Below are 23,159 nucleotides of genomic sequence, written 5' to 3' on the forward strand. Positions count from 1 at the left end.
CTGCGCCTGGCCCCCCAACGCTGGCCTTTGTATTTATTTTGCGTCTTATTTCGCAATCAACCGTCGGTTGTTGTATGATAACACGGATAAAGTTTCATTTTCTCGAGAAAATAGTTAATTTAGTATTTAAATTGTCATGTTTTTTGTTTCGGTTATTTAATTTGTCAAATTCAGTTTTAGTCATGTAATTTTGTGTTTTATTATTAATCTTTAGTCATATTTCGTGAGAGCATTGAGTTGACCAAAAATGTTGACGTGTCACTGGAAAATTCGGATGTGTCATCGTCGATTTTAAATGATGTGTCGGTGTTACGTCAGAATTCAAGTGAAATAGAATTAAAAACCAATAAAAATCAAAGTTCATGACTAGAACGCATTTTTTGACAAGTTAAAAGAAAAAAAAGGACAACTTAATTTGACAATTTTTTTATTTTCTTAGATTGTTTAATTTGTTAATGAGATTTGAAAATAACCTTGTCTTGTAAAAATTTTGGAACCCGTGATATTGATTGACGTTAAAATCAAGAATATCTGAAAATGTGTGATGTGATGTATTTAAACTTTATTTATACTTAAAACATATAATATATATATATATACATATATATATATGTGTGTATTGTCTGTTATAAACGGTCTCAAAAAATTTTATCTGTGAGACGGGTCAACCCTACTGATATTCACAATAAAAGGTAATATACTCTTAGCATAAAAAGTAATAATTTTTCATGGATGACCCAAATAAGAGATCTGTCTTACAAAATACGATATGTGAGATCGTCTTACAAAATACGACATGTGTAACTATCTTGTTAATAGTAGCAACCAAGAATTGAAAACAAGGTCGTCATTGACTTTTCCTTTATAAATATCATGTTTACTTGATATTAATGTATTTAGATACTTTTTCATTAAAAAGCACACTTTATATACTTTATTTAGGGTAAACATTTGACTGACTTGAGTATCGTAATAACCAGGCCGAAAAACTTTATGATGTCCCCAATAGCTTTTTTTTGCTCTTTTAAGTGGGCAGACTCTTTAGCCTGAATACTATCCGCTCGATCTCTAGTATGTCCGAGAAGAAATCCATTTCACCCGATACGATGGTCCACAAAACACAACCATATTTACCCTATCAATATCGTCCGCAAACAAAACAAAATCACTCGGAACACATGCAAATTAGGAGTATCCGTGGCCAATTTCTGAATACCAAGAAGTTGCCAACCTGGCAACATCTGAATTTTGTAACCAAGTATTTATTATTTATTTAACCAAAAATACGATTCAGCCCATTTATTGGAAAAGCTTTTGCGTGCCAAATTGAGACACATTTCCACGCCTCCGAGGTGCACGTTCCGACGCGTGCGTGGTTGGATTTTCTGAACCATTTGACCTATATACGCTTAAATACATCATTTTTTTAATATTTTAATCTGTTGCTTCTATAAAACTATTAAAATCTCTAAAACACCAGTCTTGGTTTTTGTTATTATCAAAATGTAAATTATTTTTTGATTCGGACGGTTTTGTTATAATTAGATCTCGAACTCAAAATCCATCGCGCGTGCTATAAGTCATCGGCACGATAAAAATGTATTTATTGATAAGCATGTGTAACAGTATTTTCCACAATAATGTCTCAAGTGGGCCTATGGCCAACTCATTTCTTGTACCCAAATAATCTTTGAGCTTGACACCAATAAAGTTTTGGTTTTTTATTTATTTAGATAAAATAAATAAATTATTTGGGGATCCAAACTTTGGCTCTAAAATAAATATTATAAAAACCTTTCTAATTTCTAGTGTAATTTTTAATTATCTCAAGATAATCAATAGATTAAATAATTATCAAAATAATACATTGAAGACCAAATAATGGCAAAAAAAGAAGGATATTTAATTAAGTTTTTTATTGAACATATTACTTTAGGTTTTCACTTAGGTATTTTATTGGATTACTTTTTTTTATTTATATTATTACTGAAAATTAAATTTAAATGCTGAGGCTAAAAAACTAAAGCTTTAATAAGTTTTTTTTAGAATGCTTTGTTGCGTAGGGTGAAAATTCACATATTTTTTGAATTTTATTCTAAATTAATTTTAATATTCGAGCACGTTATATTGACGCTAAGTTTGTCTCCACTCACGTTTTACCTGTCCTTGTCTCTTGGCCCTGACCAAAACCTGAATGTGGAGTATGCAACCTTTTGGAGTTGTGGCACAACATTTTAAGAATGACACGGTATGTACTCCATTAGGTATTATTGATACTCTCATTACCTGATATATTAGGGGTCAATCCACAGGATGAATTCTTCTGAAGTCGGACAGATGGATGTCCGAGACATCTTCTCCCCGGACTCTCATATAAGCTCCTGAATGATTTCTACCAGAGTACCTCGATAACAGTCCCGCGCTCAAATGTTTGAATAGGTAAGATATTGTCTCGAGAGTCGTTTCTGGCAAAATCCTACTAATGTGACATGATAAAAAGAAGGGCGACATGACATAAAGTCAATATCTAAGATTACAAGCGGGAAGAAAACAACACACTCATTACTTTTCTTGCTATAAATATCAGGTTCTTATTGCATTGATTATTATTCAACCACATATATTCACACATATATTTACACCAGTATCATTTATTTCTCTCTTAAGCTACACTGGTTATCTTCATTATCTTTACATGCTGACTTAAGCATCGGAGTGACCACGCTGGACACCCCTCCGGCGCCTATTTACGAGTTCATCTTCTTGTTTGCAGGTTACGGCCGTAATCATATCATACAGAGATGTACCTTCACCACAAGATATATCTCCTTGCTCATTTTTTCTTAAACAAAACTCTTATCAGATCCGGTAGATTGCTTCGACTCCGCTTACCCAATTCACATGGATCGCATCAATTATGGTCTAGCCAACTTCATGGAGCGGATTAATGCAATCGACTGACCAAGTTGCATTGTAGATTGTTGACAATATACACATAAAGATGGATGCATTTCTTGAAGATGGATCACACGAAGCCACCATTACTGTGGTTCGTGCATTGGTGGTCTCTGTCACCAGTTTTTTCGGTGTAAGTGGGCTACTTGGGAAAAAGGAAGTTGCTGAAACCGTAGCTCCCCCACCAGATCCGATAGAGCCCCGTCCGCATTCAGCAAAGCCGGTGAGTGCAGCCTTTTTTTGCCATTAGATTTTTGGTACGTTGAGTCCGTCATGTCCATCGGTTTATCTTCGATGGCAGCCAAGTAATTCTCGTTTTTTTAAAACTGCTTATATCTTTATTTTTCATAGCATAAAATTGTTTCCATTGAATTATGTTATCTCGTATCTGCCCGTCACTATGTCTACAACAATTTAATCGATTAGACAAAATAATCTCGCCGTAATAAAAAAACTTTTCTGATTTGAAAGATCAGTTTAGGACACAACCACAAAACATACACAGAATTTTAAAAAAATTTTAAACCAATGCTTTGACACCACTTATTAGTCACATGTACGGTAACTTGAGATAATAAATATGAAAATAAAGAATAAAATGAACACCGAGATTTACGTGGAAAACTCTTAAAAATTATTGTGGTAAAAACTATATATAAAATGAAAAGAAACATTCAAATATTATAAGATGAGACAAAAAAAACTCGATGAAGAGATGATTACGAAGGAAGGAAGGGAGCTAATTCTTCGTCGGTGTGAAATCATGTATCGACGATATCTTTCCATTCGTAATTTTCAACAAACCATGCAAAACACGATTAGACTTTTCTTCATAATTAATGCTTACCTACCTTTGCCGACATTGAGTTGATGCTCTTTTATATTTTCTCCCCAGTTTTGGAATCTTGTGATAGAACAGCAGTGTAATTGATATCATAATTTATTAGAAGATAATTTATTACTGTAGTCAAGGGTGAGTGAGTTCTTATGCGGTGAATGCACCAAGTCAAAAATTTTGAGCTGAAATAATACTTCTTCTCATCATTATTATGACTATTGATACATTATGCTTTAGGATTGGCCAGTAATATTAATTCCATTTTTCCCACGCAACTCACCCACCCTCCCCTCCCCTCCCCTCCTATAAAACGCTTCACCTAATTTCTCATACACAGAAAAATATACTCTGAAAATGAACAAGTCTGATGCAGCATCAAGTGTGGCGCTCCAGTGTCTGCTAGTGGCAGTGGTCCTGCTAGGTGAGGCGGTGCATGGTACGTCGGCGGTGACCTGCAGCCCGCTGGAGCTGAGTCCATGCTTCGGGGCCATAGTCGGTTCGTCGCAGTCGCCGTCCGCCGAGTGTTGCCGGAAGCTTAGAGAACAAAAGCCTTGTCTCTGTGGCTACCTCAAGAATCCAAACCTCCGGCCTTATGTGGGCTCTCCCAACGCCAAAAAGGTCGCTGCAGCTTGCGGAGTCCCCACTCCCACTTGCTAGTCGGGAAATGATCCAAAGTTTCACAAAAAGTAGCCCGTGAAAAATATCATATTAAATAAATAACTATGTACAAAACTTTCTCGTGTCGGAGACTGTCTCTCGACATTATAAAATCGGGTTATTTGTAATCGTCTCTCCGATATTTTATATTTGTGGGATTTACTTTAATTTGCATGTTATAATTTTTGTGTTTCATAAGAGAATAAATATTCATCATCTAGAGGTGATATGTAATTAACTAGAATTGCTAACGTGATATTACATTCGCTAGCGTCGTGTAAACACTAAACATCACATTATTGTCGAAAAAAACTAAAATTGTTTCAAAAACGAATATAACAAATTAAAACTAAAAATACAAATTTTTCGATTATTAAATCACCTTATCCTAAACTTGGAGCATTCCATTTCAATTATATATAATACGAGCATGGAGCCCAGGCTCCATCCGTATAATTTGTTATTATTCCACTACCACTACCCTTTTGATTCCCTTTCCCTTCCTCATGTGCTCACACATTCGCTTTACGTGGATATTCTCACTTTGCAAATCCACTCATGGCACCTCTCCACGGATTCAAGATGTTAGCCACCAAGTGTACGGTCGCCGGTAGCCCCACAAGAAGCCCCACTACCAGCCCGGTGATCCCCCTCCGCCGGAGGAAAACTCTCCGAATGCTGCTTAGTCACGGCGATGGCGAGGATAGACCACCTGGGAAAGGGAAGTCGTTTTCTGTGAGTCGAAAGCTCAAGGATCTGTTCCTGTCTTCTCCCCCGGGACTCCAGGAAAGGGTTGCGAGGAAGCGCTTGTCGCCGACCTCCGGGGGTGGTGCCGGAGGCGGTGTAGGCAGATGCGGGGCACGATCACGGCGGCCGACGGCAGCTACGTTCCGGCAGCGATTGCTGAGGAGAGCTTGGCGACCTTTGCTCGTCGCTATACCTGAATAATTGATAATATTGTGAAATATTATGTAATTTAATTTGACATTTGTAACTATAGGTTATTGTGTAATTTTCTCACTAAATTTCTTTAATATGGAATTGAATATTAATCATGATATATATATATATATATAGCAATTGTTCCATTTTTAATTTGTAATAATAATATATTATATAAAGAATTTGTCACCTAAACATATTTTTTGTTTATCAAAGTGTTCTTGCAACAATATTTTTTTCAACATTGTTACTTACTTTCAATATTATTTATCTCAAATTAATTATCTTCTTTCTCTAATTTCTATCAATTATTATTAAATTTAACATAAAATTAAGTATTTAATAAAATAAAAAAATCTTATATAAATTATGTTTACTAATAATAATAATAATAGAACTTTTGTGTTAGATGGGTCGAGATAAATGAAAGTGGGATAGCTTACGAATGTCACTAAGGTAAATCGAAATACTTTAATATGTTGCTCACGCAAGCATTTAATTGAACATTTATTTATAATAAATTCATAGAATTCTTTTAAATATATATATAAAATAATGTATATAGCCCACATAGCCATAATAGAGAATCTTGAAGGAGTCGATTTTCAATCCCAAATTGGTTTTGGGGACTTCAATTGCTAATATATTTTTGAGACAGAATGGGCAACCACCCTATCCTCACTTATTAATTAAGTTAGGTATATATATATATATATATATATATATATATATGCATATATATATGCATGTGAGATGCAAGTGAGAAACATATTATTTCTAAGCAAAAATTTAGACGATATGGAATATATGACACTATTTTGGAACAGCGATTGACGTCTAATTTGACGTAATACATGTCGTTTGTAGTCTTTGTAACGATTTTACAACAATGAGCACACGCGTCATGGCGTTGGTAAAGTTTGCCAATGCATTCCTGAAACTTTAAATTACAAAATGCAATTTCTGGGTCTTAGATTACATTTGTTTCATGAACAAAAGCCTTCATTGACAGCAATATCGTCCCCTCATGTTGATACTAATAATCCGCATTTTGGATCAAAAACATATCGTTGTCGTACCTCAAAAGTCGATTGTTGATAAATAAATAAATAAATAAATAAATCGAGTAACTCGTGTTGTATTTATTATATTTTTATGTTTTTTTTTTCTGTTCTAAAATAATCGCTTAGGAAAAACTTATTGTGGTCGGTGTAGTGATTGAATTCATCATCGAGCACGTTGGGTTGATAGGTTTGACAAATATAATAATTATAAACAAATTAAAATTTAATGAATAATTAAAAAATAAAAAATAATCATATTTAAAATTATTAAAGAAATACAAATTAAATGAAAAAATAATATACAAGGATTGAAAAGCTATTAAACAAATATATAAATAAACAATTATTAATTATTAAAAAATTTAAATATACAAGGGCATAATTAATGATAGAAATCAATCCCCATCTGTTAACTTTATTAACAAAAAAATTAAACGAAATATAAAAATCAATAAATTAAACTTTAATGAATAATTAAACAAATTATTAAATAAAAAGTTAAAATATAAAAAACAACAAAATTATCAAATAAATACAAATAAATGAAATTTTTTAATATATTAATTTATTGTTTATAAAAGGTAAGGCGGTAGCTTGTCTTTCAACGAGGCTAGGAGATTATGTCTAATCGCAGTTGTTATTCTACATCTATCTAACTATGTATAAAAAGAAAAATTCGTTTACCGTAACTATTTACATCGGTGAATTTATAAGTTTGTCATTTTATTATTCGATATTATTTTATTTTAGTCATGACATTAGTATAAATTATACTTATCATTTTGTCTTACTAATTATACGATAAATAATATATTTATCATTAAAACATGTGCTTAATGACCCGGTTAGACACATAATCAAAAAATTAATATTTTGTCTTGACCCGATTAGACACATAATCAAAAAATTTGTGAATTAAAATATATAATCATTTGTCAGTTGGGTTGGAGAGAAGCATTTACAATTTAAAGTTAATCTCATGTCTATTCCCATGTTCCGATCATCTTATTTGTCCCACATATTTATCCAGAAGTAAGTGTAGTTTACCGGTTCCACCAATGATCCTATCTCTCGACAAAGATCGTGTGAGTGTGCAGCCTCCTGTCTTCCTGCTTGTGGAAATCTGCTTTCGGGTCGTTGCTCTGCTGCGTCTGGTCCATCCGGCAAAGATCTCTTGATTCCTTGCAGCCGGGACTTTTATCGTTTATTCAATAATCGATGAAATAAATAACGTAAATAATTTTGACATTATAGAACATAAAAATCGCAAAGAAATAAGATTCATTGTTGGATGCAAGAAGAAAATATTGTGTAGGATATTAATTGCACGAGAAGTTGTGTACAATTAAGAAACATAATACGACATTATAATCAATTATCAATTAATAATTATTAATTATTGACTGATAATTACAAAGTACTACAGCGACACACGTGCAGTAAAATCCCCGACGTTCTAAAATCCCAGATCCCTTTTAGATCGGACCAGATTCCTTCCTAAATTCGCTGATTTTCCCCCAATATCACCCATCGTGCGCTCTTCCCACGCGCCGCCGCTTCACTCTATTTCCCAATTGCATATTGCTTCGGAGTTCGAGATTTAAATAGTAGGAGGTAAAAAGTAAGAAGAGATTGTTAAGAAAAATAACATCTTCCTTTATGAATTGTGCAATTCAGTCGCTGGACCACCACAGAGAAGGAAATTATCGTATAGCCGCTGGAGAACGCAATGGGTGGAGTTACTTCGTCGGTCGCTGCTAAGTTCGCTTTCTTCCCGCCGACCCCGCCGTCGTACACGGTCGTGGCGAACGAGTCGTGCGGCGGAGCGCTGTGTATTCCGGAGGTGCCTCGGAGGGACGACGTCGACGTTTTGAGGCTGAGGACGCGTAAAGGGAATGACGTGGTGGCGGTTCACATCAGCCACCCTAAGGCGAACCCGACTCTCCTCTATTCCCACGGTAACGCCGCCGATTTAGGTCAGATGTTTGAGCTTTTCGTCGAGCTCAGCCTCCGTCTTCGCATCAATCTGATGGGGTAATTTCTCGTTTTCTGTCCCATTGCTTCGCTAATTTGTGATTGCCTTTGTGTTTACCTTGATTTTAGTTGTCCCAATATTGAAAATGATGCTGCAAAGCTTTTGGTTTACTTTTTTTGGTAATCGATTTATTTATCTTTGTTGGAATTTAGAATTATTCTCATCCACTTATTCTAACGATAACTGGGAATTACTCTTTTTGGAGAATATATTTGGATTGGTAAATCCATGCTTGTCCAAACAAGGAAAGTCAAATTTCCATATGTGTTTATTTCCATAATTGGCTGTGGCTTTTGGTTTCATCCATAATTAGATTTATGGGCAGGAGTAAAAAAATGACTCCTGAAAAATAATTGATTGGACTTTATCATATATTGTTATTGCCGTTTGCCATGTCTTATTAGTTAACACCTTCCAACCAAGGAGTGATTATGGAATATCAGGTTCCACATCCTGCTTGTGAAAACCTGTGTACTACTGTTGGTTGCCAAATTAATAGTGCGCAAAAGTAATGCATGCAATAGAAAGATAGAGAATGGGATTAGGAGAAATACAAGCTCCTTTAAAGATACTGTTCCCTGAAAAATGTCTTTAATAAAATTTGCATCAATGCCATGAAATTTTCTTCAAGTTCTTGTCTTTATTTAGTTGCAAACTTGAATTTTCAAATAAGTATTCCCATAGGCGCAAAAATTGCAGTAGTAGCATCTAGGTCTCTCAATCTTTAGATTTATCTCCACTGCTGAAAATTTAGATTTTCGTGATGTAGCAATCAACCTTGTAGCTAGATGCAAATGGTCGATAGTTTCGCATATGTTGAACTTTCGATCATGTCCACCATACCAGTGAACGTATTAAGACAAACTTCTGAACCAGTGTGTGTAATTCTGAAGCAGTGTGTGTAATTTATGGAATGTGGTTCTTGGTGTCCCTAATTTGTGAGTCGTAGTTGATTAATGAAGATGAAGACCTTGACTTGGGAATTAGTCTTTTGACCCATTAAAAGAAATTTTTTGGTGGACTGATTTTTCATCAATTAATTTGCATCTATGAAATTTCTTAATTGATAGACCTGGATCTTATGTCTTTGTGGTGGCTTGCTGATGGCATTTTGGAAATGAATGGAGGACAATGTTTGGATTGTGATACAGTTTTATTCATTTGATTCAAGGCTTCAAGCAAAATGTAACTGACTCTGAATTCAGAACTGAATGCTTTGCTTCATATTTATTGTTCTACCAAGTCAATCTTTAAGCTTTCTGATGGTGAATGAAGCGTGTCCTTCATTTTTGTATCACTCCCTTTTTCATTGATAGCTGTCATTATTATTCTGATTTTGTCTGAGAAAAAGAACACCTAAGTCCTGCAGATGTTGACAATTGATTCATTAACATAACTATTGACTATAATAACACTTGAAGAAGCAAAAAGGTGTACATTGAATATCACATGCCACTTGTATTAGTCCAGTTACTTTTTTCCTCACCAAGTTCTTTGAGTTTAAAATGATTTCCTTTACAAATATCTCTAATCACTATATGATATTGCTCTAGCATTCTCCATTTCGTTGCCCTTTTAGAGTGACCCCTAGTTTATACAAAATTATAGAAAAAATGAAATGGTGAGTAAATTTTGGAAAAGTGAACCTAACCTGAACTGATAGTTTTCCCAAATATATTGGCAAAAAAGGGCGCTCAATCTTGGCTAGTTTGCCAGTAAATAAAGCACCGCCTCCTTTTTAGTACAAATTTTCCCTTCAAATTTACTTATGATGATCTATATTTCTTTCTTTTTACGTATTATAGTCTTTTTGCTAATTTCTTCATCATATTCAGGTATGATTACTCAGGCTATGGACAGTCCACTGGAAAGGTTAGATGCATTCTTTCACCGCTATATAAATCCAGTTAGGTTCACTTGATTGGCATCAGTATGTCCATCATCAGAATGTTTGCTACTGAAATATTTCCCCACCTTTTTTTATTTAATTTGTTTTGAAAGGTTGATTGTATAATGAGATGATGATTTTGATTGCTCTCCTTGTTTATTACTTTTTCCCCTTTTCTCTGTTTGTATCATTAAAACTTTATTATTTATTAAATCTACTTGTAATATCATCGTCATTTTGTAGGCTGGCTAGGTGCGATTTGCCAAAGATAGTACCATGGTTGGCTTCAGTAGGAGCCTTGAATGAAATATTTTTTCTTGTTGAGCTGTTTCCAGATAGTGGAAAGAGATCATTTTTTTTGCCTTTGCATCACACTCTTTTCGTACTTTTTGTTAATTAGGAGTCTGAATAACAAGTCAAAATATTATATTTGTAAATAGTGTTCCTGTTAAGTGCTTGCATGATTTTGGTCCTGTCAAATTTGACCCGCCCATCCCTTTTATTTGAAACAGCCAACTGAATGTAATACATACGCAGACATTGATGCTGTATACAAGTGCCTCAAAGAGAAATATGGGGTTAAAGACGACCAGTTAATACTCTACGGTCAATCTGTTGGTAGCGGTCCCACCATTGATCTTGCAGCACGAAAACCTGACTTGAGAGGGGTTGTTCTGCATAGTCCTATTTTATCTGGGTTAAGGGTGTTGTACCCTGTAAAACGGACATATTGGTTCGATATTTACAAGGTATTACTGTATGCTGCTGTGCAACTATTATTCAATAAACTTGTATGATTAGCACTCAAAGTTAACTTTTTGGTTATTACAGAATATTGACAAAATTGGTGGAATTAACTGTCCAATTCTTGTTATTCATGTAAGTTTCCTTATTGTGTTTCAAAGATACCCCCTCTCCATGTTTTTTCTGTCTCTCTCGGTCTCGCCCATGAAATGTCTGAAGCTTTCTCAAGATCATTATCATTTGGACTTGCGTCGAACGTTTTTAAAAAAAATTGCACTATGTGTTACTTGATTCATCGTCAATGTTTAGGGAACAGCTGATGACATTGTTGATTGCTCACATGGCAAGCGGCTTTGGGAGCTTTGCACCGTAAAGTACGATCCTACATGGATAAATGGCGGTGGACATTGCAATCTTGAACTGTATCCCGAGTTCATCAAGCATCTCAAAAAGTTTGTATTGGCTCTTGGAAAATTAAGACAAGCATCCAATGTTTCAGCAATAGCATCATTAGAGCCCGAGAATAAGAGCAAATCAGCAGAAAGCAACACTGCAGACACGATCGAGTTACCACCAAATCTTCCAGAAATTTCAAGAAACAGTTTGGATAGCCGACTGGACAAATCCAAGAAATCGAGTGTTCTTGAAAAATCAAGAATGAGTACTGATCGTGTCGACAGATTTAGGAGGAAAAAACACCTGATATGGTGATCGGTTGAAATCCACGAAAAGTCATGCTACTGGCTTCATTTAAGAAGGTATATTGCAGCAACCCATTCCATCTCGAACGGTTTCTGCGTCTGAGTATGTACCATGTCGAACATGCTTATAGAAGTAAGTTATCTGAATGATATATAGGCTGACCTTGAAAAAAATAAAAACTCCCTTTTTTCTCGTGTAAAATATCAAGCATCCTCTGATGGTGTTCAGTTTGCGGTTTCAGATCTTTCTTATCTCAAAATATGTAAATCTTAATTGTCATAGGTAGTCCTCCATGTTTGCGGTCAAAGATGAACTGAAACTAAGACCAAGAATTGTATACTGTTCTGATTATTCATCTATGTGAACTCTTACTCTTTTTTTTCCGCAAAGTATTTCTGTCTACCAAAACTAAGGTACGCGAATAAATCTTATCTAATCGATTACTTGTCCGTGATGTGTAATGATAGTTCATAGAGTCTTGTTGCAGCTTTTAGCGAACTCCAGCAAAATGGTACAGAGAAGGTGAACACACTGCATGGATAAAGCAGCTAATTGAAGTTTGCCGGCGATCATTGCGATGGCTCAAATGTTTTGAGTAAGAGATGAAAATGTAGAAACTGTCGTTTAGATTCCTTAATCTTTTACTCACAGCTTCATTGATCACGAGTTACGAGTCATTTTAAAAGGTGTGAAATCAGTTATTGGTCTTTTGATTCTTCAAAAAAATGAAGGACGAAACCTTTTGGAGTGGGTTCACCCATCTCATGTTTTGGAGAATAGGTGCTTCGGACTGACAGTCTATTGGATTTTACCCGTACGGTAGTTTCCTAACACTTTGTCCAATGATTTTTAGAGGGTGGGTCACATCACATGTGTGAAACTATACATTGTATCATATGAAAAAATGTAGTGGTACTGTTATAACCATTGGATGAAGTATTGAAGTACTATCTCAATGTTGGGATCGAACTAACCTTGGACCATCATGTTTGTATCAGAAAGAAAGTGATTTCTCATGAGGATTCCGTATATCCTTCCACGATTTCATCGAACAGTATTACGAACAGAGCCATAGAACATATGTTAAGACTGGAACTTGGATCTAACTCAATCCCAAAAGCTAGCTCAAGAAGGGAGGATTGTCCAAGACTATATATATAACTCCCAGGTATTTTTATTTAACCGATGTGGGACAACACACCCCCTCATGCCCAGGAATGAACATCTGGAGCGTGGAGTTTATAAATGATCCAATTACGGGCAGAACGAGTGACTCAATTATGAGCAGTCCAACACATAACGGCGGAATCGGAGCTCTGATACCATGTTACGAACAAATAGAGTCCCAGTAGAATTCTACATTTGGCGTAAATTGGAGTTGAAACAGAGGATTTATGGTTCGAAACAATCGATCTCGAGTCTAGTTTTGTCTTGGTCTCAAGTACCCTATGATCAAAGTCAAAAAATATTAAAAATGTAATTTTAATTTTTTTATTGCAAGATTGTTCAATAATTTATTAGACAATCAATTTGTATCAGAATGATAATTTGTGTATTTTTTAAGCATTTTGTAATAGACTCAACAGGACTCAAATTGAATAGACATCAACTTACATTGTCTATGGGGGGTTTAAGGATGTTACAATGTTAAAATCAACCATTCAAAGAACACACACGCAGTTACGAAGTTATCCATAGTTTGTTCAATGAATACAACCTGTTTAGAAGATTAGAAAATTAATCAGTGAGAAAAAAATTCATTCAGTCTTCAAAAATCTATCACAATATCTTCCACCAAACTCTGAAGCAAATGCCTACTGATCTCCACAGCTGTATAGTGTTTTTCAGTTCTGAATCGTGTCCATTCCGTTGCAGAACTCATCTCCCTCTCTATCAAATCTTCGAAAACAGACCTGCTAGATTCCTCCCATTTCCTCACATCCTCAACTATGGCAGAAAAAACCGTGTTAGTGTTCAGGCAAAGTGGCAATTGTTGGGACAGTGTGGATCCCAAGTCAATGTATCTACCAAATCTTGAATCAAGATACTCTATGACCGAATCCAACGCAAATGTTCGAAGCTGATTTGCCTCTTACTATCCTCAACGCCAAGGGAGCAACCAAAATTCATCCAAAGAACAGTTGCAAGTGTTTCAAGTTCCTCGACTAGCAAATGTTTGATAGAAAAATTTCTTTGCACAGTTGAACGGGTAGGAGCTACATATCCAATCACCAACTCAGCATTCAAGATAACATCGTTTGCATGATCAAGCTTCGTTCCTTTCAACCCACAGTTAGCAAGGTTCAGGCATCGAAAAATGTCTGAAACATTGTTGATGATATTGGCAACCAGTTGTTTACTTGTATTTGCTATGTTTATGGAGGCCAAAGAATCCAAATTCTCTGCCAAGATGATTAAGATCGTTCATTGAAGGAGTCATTCATAGATCCGGGGTTTTATAGCATTACAAAATGAAAAAGGTGTCACAAAACTAGACTAACAGGACAAAGAAAAATAGGCATCCTCACCAAAAGTATCGCCTTGACTGCTGGAAAGACTCATATCAGAAGAATATGCTTCGAGAACAGATCCCGGACTTAGCCGGTCACTTTCAACTAGTTGATCTGTCGATCTCTTCACTTTCACTGTGTTCGCCTGAGTAAATAGATCAAACAAAGTATGTCGAGTATAAGTTGACAAAAAATATGATTACAAGTACAACAAAATCAATTGAGGTTCTTGCATATGTTGCGAAATAAAAGGTCTAATGCAAGAGTTGAACTCTATTTCTTTGGTCAGACATGCAGTTCTGTTTAGGGGTGCACTCAAGGCTGCCTTATGTCCAGGAAGAATATTAAACGAAAGAAGAGACCTGAATTACATTTAAATTCAAAGTAAAACTGGCATGTTCGACAAATTACATAATTGGTTATAGGTTCCAACAGACACTGATCAATCTCATCCAATGATATCCTAGTAGATGTGAAGGAACTTTGGCCTCCTTGTTTGAGAACTCTTGCCTCATTGTTTTTGGTGCTCGAACTTAAAAGTGTGTATGCTTACCCGACAAATAGTAGAAGACTTTGAGCATGACAAACGGCTTAGAGAACTAGTTTCCCTCTCGGACATAACTGGAGATTTATCCTGCTGAAACGGTATTTCCAAGGTTAAGGCAGTTATTAGCTCCTGCAAAATCATAGCAGTGGTTTTCTTAGCTGCATTACCTCCAACATCGTCAATTTGGCAAGTCAATTCCTTCAACTTTTGTTCAAGAAGGACGCTCAAGGCATCTCCACATAGAGAAAGCGGCCTTTCAAACCTTTTCCTTGAATCATTTTCATTTAATCCAGATGATTTGTCATCAGTAGCTGAATCGTTTTGAATCCTTCTTTTTGTAACTGCAGGAAATCCAGGTTTCTGCTTTGATGGAGAATTAAATCGAAAAGAAATAGCAGTATGGTCCCCCTGGCCACTGCCAACTCTATCCTGTAAACCAAGCAATTCAGTTCTATTTCTTTGGTGGTTATCAGAGTGAATATTTGCTCCCATTTCATTCCCAGACATTGAATGAGGAAAAATATAAGTTTGCTTATTAACGGTAGAGCTCAAACCTGAGCAGCTTTCACCCTGTCTAGAGATATTAACCGATCTCCTCTTTTGTCCTTGTAATACCAAATCATTCTGTCTGTTTTCAATACACCTTTCAGTTTCAAATTTCCCATTGCCCATTCCAACATGCAATCGCGACCTAGTAAGGCCACTTGAACTTTCATTGAATGAAGCAAAATTCCTTCTCTCTTTGATGGAATCTGACGATGAGACCTTATCACGTGACAGACTGTTTAGTTTTGACCTGGCAGGGACTGAATTCCTTAGCCGTGAAATCTGATTTTGGTTTTGAGTCTTGTGGTTAGAACTACATGAGAGGAGTTCATCCATCCAAGGTTCACATACCTGTCCACTGAAACAACTTTTCTCTGGTTTATGCCTAACAAAAGGTCGTTCATAGCCTGTGAATGGAGGAGCCTTGGCTAATGGGTATTCCTCTGGCAACTCGTCTTCTAGTTCTTGATAAAATGTTGGCTCCGCTAACTGAGTTTTTTCTGATCCTTGACCAGAGAGACCTGCACAATGGGATGACGGTAAGTTAAAAATGAGCGGCTGCTCACTGATACATGCTCTAGAACCCAAATTATCCACACAACAGCCACAGTTTGGGCAAGACTGATGCCCCTTCAAAGCAACACTTGCAAATGTGGCAGAATCCTCTAGTTGGTTTGATAACACACCTGGCCATTGTCCAAAGCACCCTTTGTCCAAAACACACTCGCATTTAGGAGAATGGTGCAAGGTGTTGGAGTAAGTGAGAGAAGATTTAGACCTGCTGGTTTGTAGTCCAGGTTCCAGAATTCTAGTCGCCGCACCAATCAACTTAGAAGCATTTTTCTTGGAAAGATTTCTAGGACTTTTAACCGGAGTAGGGAGCTTGGGATGATGCTTTTTTGGTTTCAATAAAACATTCTTAAATTGATGCGTCTCAACCCCGAATGGAGTCATTGGCATCTGCTCATTAAAGCTCGTCTTTTGAAGCTTTTGGGGCCTCAATTCATGCTTACTTCCACTTTTCTCTGCATTCAAAACTCCTCCCTCATGTTCACGCTCATTATTCACAAACCTCTCTGGTTTATAACTTTCATATCCAGATACTTGAACGACTTTGGACTTCTGCCTCTGTAATACCGGCATTGATTCCAGACCCATGAGCCTGGCAACCAAACTAGGAGCTCTTGTTTCATACTTTCGTCCAAGATCAACATTGGTCGATCCACGATTCTTCTTCATATTTGGGAAACCACCGCTATTCTCATCAGCAATCTAAATCATTACACGCAATATTTCAAGAAAATATACCAACATCAGCAAAAAGAATACGCGGCTAAATTTTCTGCCAGATCACAACTATGTAAGCAGTAGTCTATAATAAAGCAAAACATTCAGCATAAACAAACTATGCATACCAATCTATGTTTGGAGTGCTTATCATCTCCCCCGTTTTCCTTCGAACCTTGTTTCAACCGAACTAAAGATCAATGCAACACGAAGAACAAGTGATGAATCAATAACTTTAATGAGTTCGAACATTAAACCAGACAGCATCTGCGAAATATAAGTCAATAATATGCCAAAACACTAACCTGGAGGAAGCAATCTCTTGGAAAAAAGCTTCTTCTTTGAAAACCTACGGTTCCAATCAAATAGTTCGAAGAAAATGCCCACGCATCCTCCCGTTCCCTGAGGCTTCTTCTCCACAATAGCCAAAGATGAAGTCGTCTTCTCCATGCTATCATTCATTTATCCCTCTCAAGTCCCACCTCTGATAATAATCAAGAAACCTGTTTCCCACAAAACCCGACCATTATTCTCAACAACAACAAAAAGAAAAATAATACCACTTTTACTCCAAGAAAATAACCATCCAAAATCCCTTTGAACAAATCCTCAAAACGAATATGAAAAGTAAGAAAATCAATCGGCCACCTTCTTTCCTTTCTTTTGAAAAGTCACATTTGTTTCCCTCTCCCAGAAAAGAGTTCAAAAGGCAGCGAAAGAGTTACCCAATTAAAACAAAGCAGTAACAATGACGAGTACCATCCCTGAAAATCACCCACTAGACAACAACAACAACAAAAAAATCAGTAAATGAACAGTGGAACTCCAATTATTCACCTCATTTCACGCGACGAGTAACTGTAAAAAAAAACCATCTCTGAGACTGCATCAAACGCACAGGGTGCTAAAAAGAAGGCAAAAAGATAGGCGGGTTCGTACACATGAGCGGTGAAAGCGTAAATATCATCCGTAATACAAAATGCCTAATGGATAATAGCTACAACGTGAGATTCTTGATGGTACGCAAATGTTTTTCCATGTATTTGGTGAACCCGATAAAAAGCAAAAATGATTGGATTTTTGTTTCTTTGTTATTCTTAGCAGCTGGAAAAGCTGAGCTGTGAAAACGGCTGTTCTGTGTCATTTCAGTCGAGAGGGGTGGAGGAGTAGGATAAGGGGAAGATGGCGCCGGGCGAACTCCCCCATGCGCACTATTCCATTTAGGTAGTCCCCCCAGTTATAGGGTTTTTTTTTTTTCCAGGATTCATATTTTTTATTTTTTTAAAAAAAAAGGAAAAAAAAAGGGGGCGCGGATTTAAAAAAAATAAAAGGGAGATCGGCGACTGATTTTGCAAAACCGTCGCTATTGGCGACGGCTAAGACAATCCGTGAAAACCTGTCACGGATTCTAAAAAGCCGTGTCACTCCTTTAAGTAGAAATGCGGGTATTCTTTCCATCATCGTCGAAAATAATTGTTCCTCATATTCATTCTCGCAACTTATTTCTTTCATTCGATTTATATGTGCAAAATCCATCTTTTCTACTTCGATCATATATTAATATTATTTGTTGATTTTATCGTCCAAAATATTTTATAACTTCATTAGTATTAAGTACACTAATATTAACTCATTCTTATATTAAATTAAATTATTTATATTAAAAATACTAACCTTGAAATATTTTCAAAAATCAAAAAATCATATTTATTATTTTTTTAATATTCAAACTATTTTTTAATATCGTGATTAATATTAAAAATATATTATTTAACTAAATTATACTTAATCATATAATGTTAGTGAACAAAATTATAATTACATTAATATAATATAAATAATACAAACAAAATATTAAAAAAAATTAATTAAATTACCTTCTCAGACGTAATACGGAACTTGTAATAATATCAACGGACGATGCTAATATCTGAAATAAATGACAAGTATTATAAAAAAAATTACACAAAAAAATTACTTCTTAATATATAAATTATCAACGAAATTAAATATTACCTTTCGTATCTCTTCAAATGAAATGGACGATAAAATCAACAGATAATATTAATATATGATCGAAGTAGAAAAGATGGATTTTGCACACATAAATCGAATGAAAGAAATAAGTTGCGAGAATGAATATGAGGAACAATTATTTTCGACGATGATGGAAAGAATACCTGCATTTCTACTTAAAGGAAGAAAACACATAGAGTGACACGGCTGCTTAGAATCCGTGACAGTGTTTCACGGATTTGCCTTAACGACGGTTTTTGGTTCAACCGTCGCTATTAGCGACGGTTGTTGGTTAAACCGTCGCCAATAACTGACGGTTTTGCACAAACAGTCGCCGATCTCCCTTTTATTTTTTATTTTTAAATCATGCCCCCACTTTCTTTTCTTTTTTTAAAAAAAAATAAAAAATTGTACTATTTTTACAAAACTTTATAATTTGCCACATTATTATATTGATTTTATTAATTTATAATTTTTTTTAAAAAAAACCCCAGTTATAGTGGCAAATTTGTAATTTTGTAGTCATTATTTTTTTTAAACACATACATAGTGTGTAGATTAAACTTTTCCCACAATTTTTGTGAGACGTCTCTCACAACTGAATTTTGTGATACGGGTTTTTGAATTTTTTTGTTCGAAAGAAATATTATTTTTTTCGTTAAAAATATTATTTTTCACCGACTTATCTCACATATATAAATTCGAGATAATATCTTACCAAAGAAAAATGGGTATACTATTAAAATTCAGAGTAGGTTTATTGTGAGACGGTGTCACGAATCTTTATCTGTGAGACGGGTCAACCATATCAATATTCACAATAAAAAAGTAATACTCTTAACATAAAAAGTAATATTTTTTTTATGGATGACACAAATAAGATATACGTCTCACAAAATACGACATGTGAGACCGTCTCACAAGAGTTTTTGCCTATTGTTCAAGGATGCCTAATCTAATATTAAATCTAATAGTATCTATAAAATTCAATTGTTTTTAATTCTATATATTCCTCTTACTTATTATATTTATGAAAAATCAAATAAAATCATTATGTATTGAAATTTGGAGAGCATGTGACATAATTGATTGTTATCATCTTTTTAATTTGTTAATATGAAAATGTCAATCAAATTTAGGAAAAAAATAGTAAGGGGAATAATATTTAGTTATATATTGTATTATAATTATATATAAAAATGGTGGGAAAGTGGGAAAAATGGGTTTGTTTCAACCTACTCGTGCAGGCACTGCCTGCACGGGCAATGAACGGCCCGGATCACTCCACATGAGTGATCCGGGCCCACCTCCCTGTAAAAAAAAAAAAATTGGTTCGGAAAAATCCGAGCCGTTGGATCGACCCCTGCAGGCAGTGCCCGCAGGGGTAGGGTCGACCGAACCAGGAAAAATTGGACTGTGCTTTGGTTTTGAGCAAATGTCAAGTCTACGTCTGTCTGCTAACCTGCGCTGTCTCCATGTGAATTTGTAGTTTTTGAACTGCGAAGTCACCGGCGAGTGTGACGTACGCCCCCACCTCGAGTGACACGTCATTCTCGATGTTCTTCTAGGAAAGGATTTCCATCAACCATTTTCAAGCGAAGTTATATATTATATGAGGTGATCCATTTTTTTGATCATACATTGTCTTTCTAAAAATCGAAATGTTAGAAAATCTCTTCGACGTTTAGACGACGTTTTTAGAACACTGTTTATATGTGCTTGAATTCGACAAATAAAATGTTAGTAAATCTATTATTCAATCGACATTTGATTATAGTGTTCTTTCCATTCTTCTCGAATGCAAAATTGAGTTTATTGTGTACTATATTTTACATGAAAAAAATAATAATTTCGACTAATATACGCTATTTTTTTGAAATCCAACTAGTAAATATTAACATCATACATAAATGATATCGAATTCATGGGGATAGTAACTAAAGAGTAGTGAAACAAATTCCAAAATTTTGAAAAAAAAAAAAAGAAAAAATAGGTGGAAATCGAGAGAGCAAAGAAGATATATTAAATTCCATTACATATCATATATATATACTAGAATGCGTATATAATAACATAAAACTTATGTTAGAATCAATTTTATAATACTGATCTAAATAGATCACTCATGAAAAATATTATTTTTTATATTATTATATTTTAAATATGACAAGGTTGACCCGTCTCACGGATCTTTCCTATGAAATTATCTCATATGATACGTACTCATATAATATACGTCTTATTTGGGTGCACCGTTATTTGTTTGTACAGTTTGTTTATAATAATGAAAACAAAACAAAATAAATTAATGATAAATTAAAAAATATAAATTTTTTTTGGCAAATAAATATCATAAAGAACAAAAAAAAGAAAATATGATATTTTCGTAATTAAATAGATATCGAAAGACAGGGAGGAATTGAGATATTTTCGTAATTAAATAATCATCGGAAGACAAACAAAAAATAAGAGTTTTTAAAATTACCAATTGTATGACAGTTTTAGTTGTGATTACCGATTAAAATTAAAATAAGATAAAACCATTAATTTCTCTAAAACTTCACCGAACTAAGTAACAATCAGTTGATAACTGGTACTAAATTTAATATAGTGAGATAATATATATATATATATATATATATATATATAAAATTTATGTGAGACTGTCTCACGGGTCGTATTTTGTGAGACGGATCCCTTATTTGGGTCATCCACGAGAAAGTATTAATCTTTATTCTAATAGTATTACTTTTTATTATGAATATCGGTATGGTTGACCGTCTCACAGATAAAAATTCGTGAGACCGTCTCAGAAGAGATCTATTATATGTGTGTATATATATATTAAAGTTTAACATAATTGTAATTAAATATATATTTTTGCAAATATATTTCTTTTAGTAGATATAACAACGGATTTAGCTAACCATTATTAGTGAATAACAAAATAGAAAATATAAATTTGATGATGATAAATGAACATCTTTCTTTATATACAAAATAGAAAATATATATTCGAAAATTTAGTACGTAGATATTTCTTATAAATGAAGTGACAGGACCACCGAACCTGGTTAGGCAACTCGACTCCAACGTTCTGAGAAAATTGTTTGAAAAAAAAAACTAACATGTTTGGACATAAATTCAGAAAAGCTACACGCGATGTCAAAAAAAAAAACATACAGTGTAATAATTATATTAAATATACAGTAACAATACATTCACGTACTAAATTCAGAATGCATGATGAGTAATTATTTCGTAACAAAAAATAAATCTTCTGGCAGATCAATTTTGTGATACGGTTAAGTAAATTAAATAGATTTGAGACTTCAGATGAAAAGTTCACTAACAATAGTTGTAGAATCATGGAGTCATCTTGGTCGAATTTATATCGACTGCAATACTCTGTTTGTTTGTGTTCTAGAATCACTGCGCAAGTTGGGATGAGATTTCTCTCGTATCTTTTATAGCATCGAAACGAATTAATAGTTCAAAATTTTAAGAGTTGGATGGTTGATAATCACTTGGTTCCTAACATTTCTAATGCTAGAAATTATATTTTCAAGTTTTTTCAAAAATTGATATCCAAGTTCACATCAGAAAACGACATCTATCTCGCTAAATACATGTGATCATCATACACCAAGAAGGTTACAGATTGTCAAGTGGGCTCCTCCTAGCTTTATCCATAGTAATTAATTAAGAGTAATTCTTTCGAAATAAAAACTAAATTTTCTCTCCTGGTAAATTTCTTGGAAGAAAATTTTATAAACTTGATTCATAAAAAAATATTATATTTTATATTAAAAGTATTATTTACCGTGAACGCAGAGAATTTCAAGAGATTTATATTGAAAGTGGATTTAAAGATGAAAGTTTAACAAAATATATATGAGAAGTCTATTAATTAAAGAGTAGGTCTCTTGTGAGACGATTTCACGAATCTTTATATGTGAGACGGGTCAAACCTACCGATATTCACAATAAAAAGTAACATTCTTCGCATAAAAAATAATACTTTTTCATGGATGATCCAAATAAGATATATGTCTCACAAAATACGACCCGTGAGATCATCTCACACGCATTTTTGTCATAATTGAAACTATCGCTGTATCATGACATAATCTTGGGAAATAACAAATGAAAAGAATATTATATTCACAAAATAATATTACAAGTGCAAATATTCAGCAGAAAAAAGACAACTTGAAAGCAAATTTTACTTCTCTCTTTTTCTTTTTTTTTTTTTTTGCGCAAAATATGTGGAATGTGTTGCTTCACGGAATCGCGAAGATTCAAAGACAGTGAAAACTCGAGGTTTGATTCCACATTAAAAAAAACAAAAACAAAACTTGCCAGATTCAGAATATTTGACGAGTAGAAATGGAAATCAATTCAAACGAAAATTGCATATAAATTTAA

The 23,159-nt window shown here is 34.4% G+C and overlaps 4 protein-coding genes across 12 annotated transcripts; 3 read left to right on the top strand and 1 right to left on the bottom strand.

Moving 5' to 3' along the window:
- Window positions 1–4,062: 4,062 nt before the first annotated feature.
- On the top strand, window positions 4,063–4,618 carry LOC142531756 (non-specific lipid-transfer protein 2-like). The gene has a single exon (XM_075638008.1). The coding sequence runs from the start codon at window positions 4,148–4,150 to the stop codon at window positions 4,448–4,450; it is 303 nt and encodes a 100-aa protein (XP_075494123.1). The 5' UTR covers window positions 4,063–4,147; the 3' UTR covers window positions 4,451–4,618.
- A 182-nt stretch (window positions 4,619–4,800) lies between these two features.
- LOC142531755 (uncharacterized) lies at window positions 4,801–5,508 on the top strand. The gene has a single exon (XM_075638006.1). The coding sequence runs from the start codon at window positions 5,009–5,011 to the stop codon at window positions 5,396–5,398; it is 390 nt and encodes a 129-aa protein (XP_075494121.1). The 5' UTR covers window positions 4,801–5,008; the 3' UTR covers window positions 5,399–5,508.
- Window positions 5,509–7,805: 2,297 nt separating this feature from the next.
- LOC142531305 (uncharacterized) lies at window positions 7,806–13,445 on the top strand. Of its 5 annotated transcripts, none has more exons than XM_075637404.1 (6): window positions 7,806–8,490; window positions 10,327–10,363; window positions 10,892–11,128; window positions 11,211–11,258; window positions 11,433–11,881; window positions 12,300–13,445. In XM_075637404.1, exons 1-5 carry the CDS (start codon window positions 8,186–8,188, stop codon window positions 11,832–11,834), a joined length of 1,029 nt encoding a protein of 342 aa, XP_075493519.1. In that variant the 5' UTR covers window positions 7,806–8,185; the 3' UTR covers window positions 11,835–11,881; window positions 12,300–13,445. The 5 variants fall into 5 exon arrangements, 4 of the variants coding, with proteins under 4 accessions (XP_075493519.1, XP_075493517.1, XP_075493518.1 ...); XM_075637402.1 differs by having other exon boundaries at window positions 7,807–8,490; window positions 12,293–13,445; XM_075637403.1 differs by lacking the exon at window positions 12,300–13,445 and adding an exon at window positions 12,108–12,196 and having other exon boundaries at window positions 7,807–8,490.
- A 392-nt stretch (window positions 13,446–13,837) lies between these two features.
- Window positions 13,838–17,933, bottom strand: LOC142531304 (uncharacterized). Of its 5 annotated transcripts, none has more exons than XM_075637399.1 (6): window positions 17,553–17,933; window positions 17,021–17,218; window positions 16,844–16,905; window positions 14,889–16,700; window positions 14,354–14,480; window positions 13,838–14,227 (listed from the first exon to the last, which is right to left on the bottom strand). In XM_075637399.1, the coding sequence occupies exons 2-6, from the start codon at window positions 17,175–17,177 to the stop codon at window positions 13,875–13,877; spliced, it is 2,511 nt and encodes an 836-aa protein (XP_075493514.1). In that variant the 5' UTR covers window positions 17,178–17,218; window positions 17,553–17,933; the 3' UTR covers window positions 13,838–13,874. The 5 variants fall into 5 exon arrangements, 4 of the variants coding, with proteins under 4 accessions (XP_075493514.1, XP_075493515.1, XP_075493513.1 ...); XM_075637400.1 differs by having other exon boundaries at window positions 17,441–17,933; XM_075637398.1 differs by having other exon boundaries at window positions 17,364–17,933.
- Window positions 17,934–23,159: the final 5,226 nt, after the last annotated feature.

Source organism: Primulina tabacum, chromosome 17 (genome assembly GCF_025594145.1).
Source record: "Primulina tabacum isolate GXHZ01 chromosome 17, ASM2559414v2, whole genome shotgun sequence".
NCBI lineage: Eukaryota > Viridiplantae > Streptophyta > Magnoliopsida > Lamiales > Gesneriaceae > Primulina > Primulina tabacum.

What these genes read in the sequence shown, in the direction of transcription:
- LOC142531756 (XM_075638008.1), top strand. Translation starts at nt 4,148, where the DNA reads ATGAACAAGTCTGATGCAGCATCAAGTGTGGCGCTCCAGTGTCTGCTA.
- LOC142531755 (XM_075638006.1), top strand. Translation starts at nt 5,009, where the DNA reads ATGGCACCTCTCCACGGATTCAAGATGTTAGCCACCAAGTGTACGGTC.
- LOC142531305 (XM_075637404.1), top strand. Translation starts at nt 8,186, where the DNA reads ATGGGTGGAGTTACTTCGTCGGTCGCTGCTAAGTTCGCTTTCTTCCCG. An exon ending in CTTCGCATCAATCTGATGGG is followed by an intron (nt 8,491 to 10,326) that starts GTAATTTCTCGT and finishes CATCATATTCAG; the next exon opens with GTATGATTACTCAGGCTATG. An exon ending in ATGGACAGTCCACTGGAAAG is followed by an intron (nt 10,364 to 10,891) that starts GTTAGATGCATT and finishes TATTTGAAACAG; the next exon opens with CCAACTGAATGTAATACATA.
- LOC142531304 (XM_075637399.1), bottom strand. Translation starts at nt 17,177, where the DNA reads ATGAATGATAGCATGGAGAAGACGACTTCATCTTTGGCTATTGTGGAG. An exon ending in AGCACTCCAAACATAGATTG is followed by an intron (nt 16,701 to 16,843) that starts GTATGCATAGTT and finishes GTAATGATTTAG; the next exon opens with ATTGCTGATGAGAATAGCGG. An exon ending in AGTCTTCTACTATTTGTCGG is followed by an intron (nt 14,481 to 14,888) that starts GTAAGCATACAC and finishes CTATTTACTCAG; the next exon opens with GCGAACACAGTGAAAGTGAA.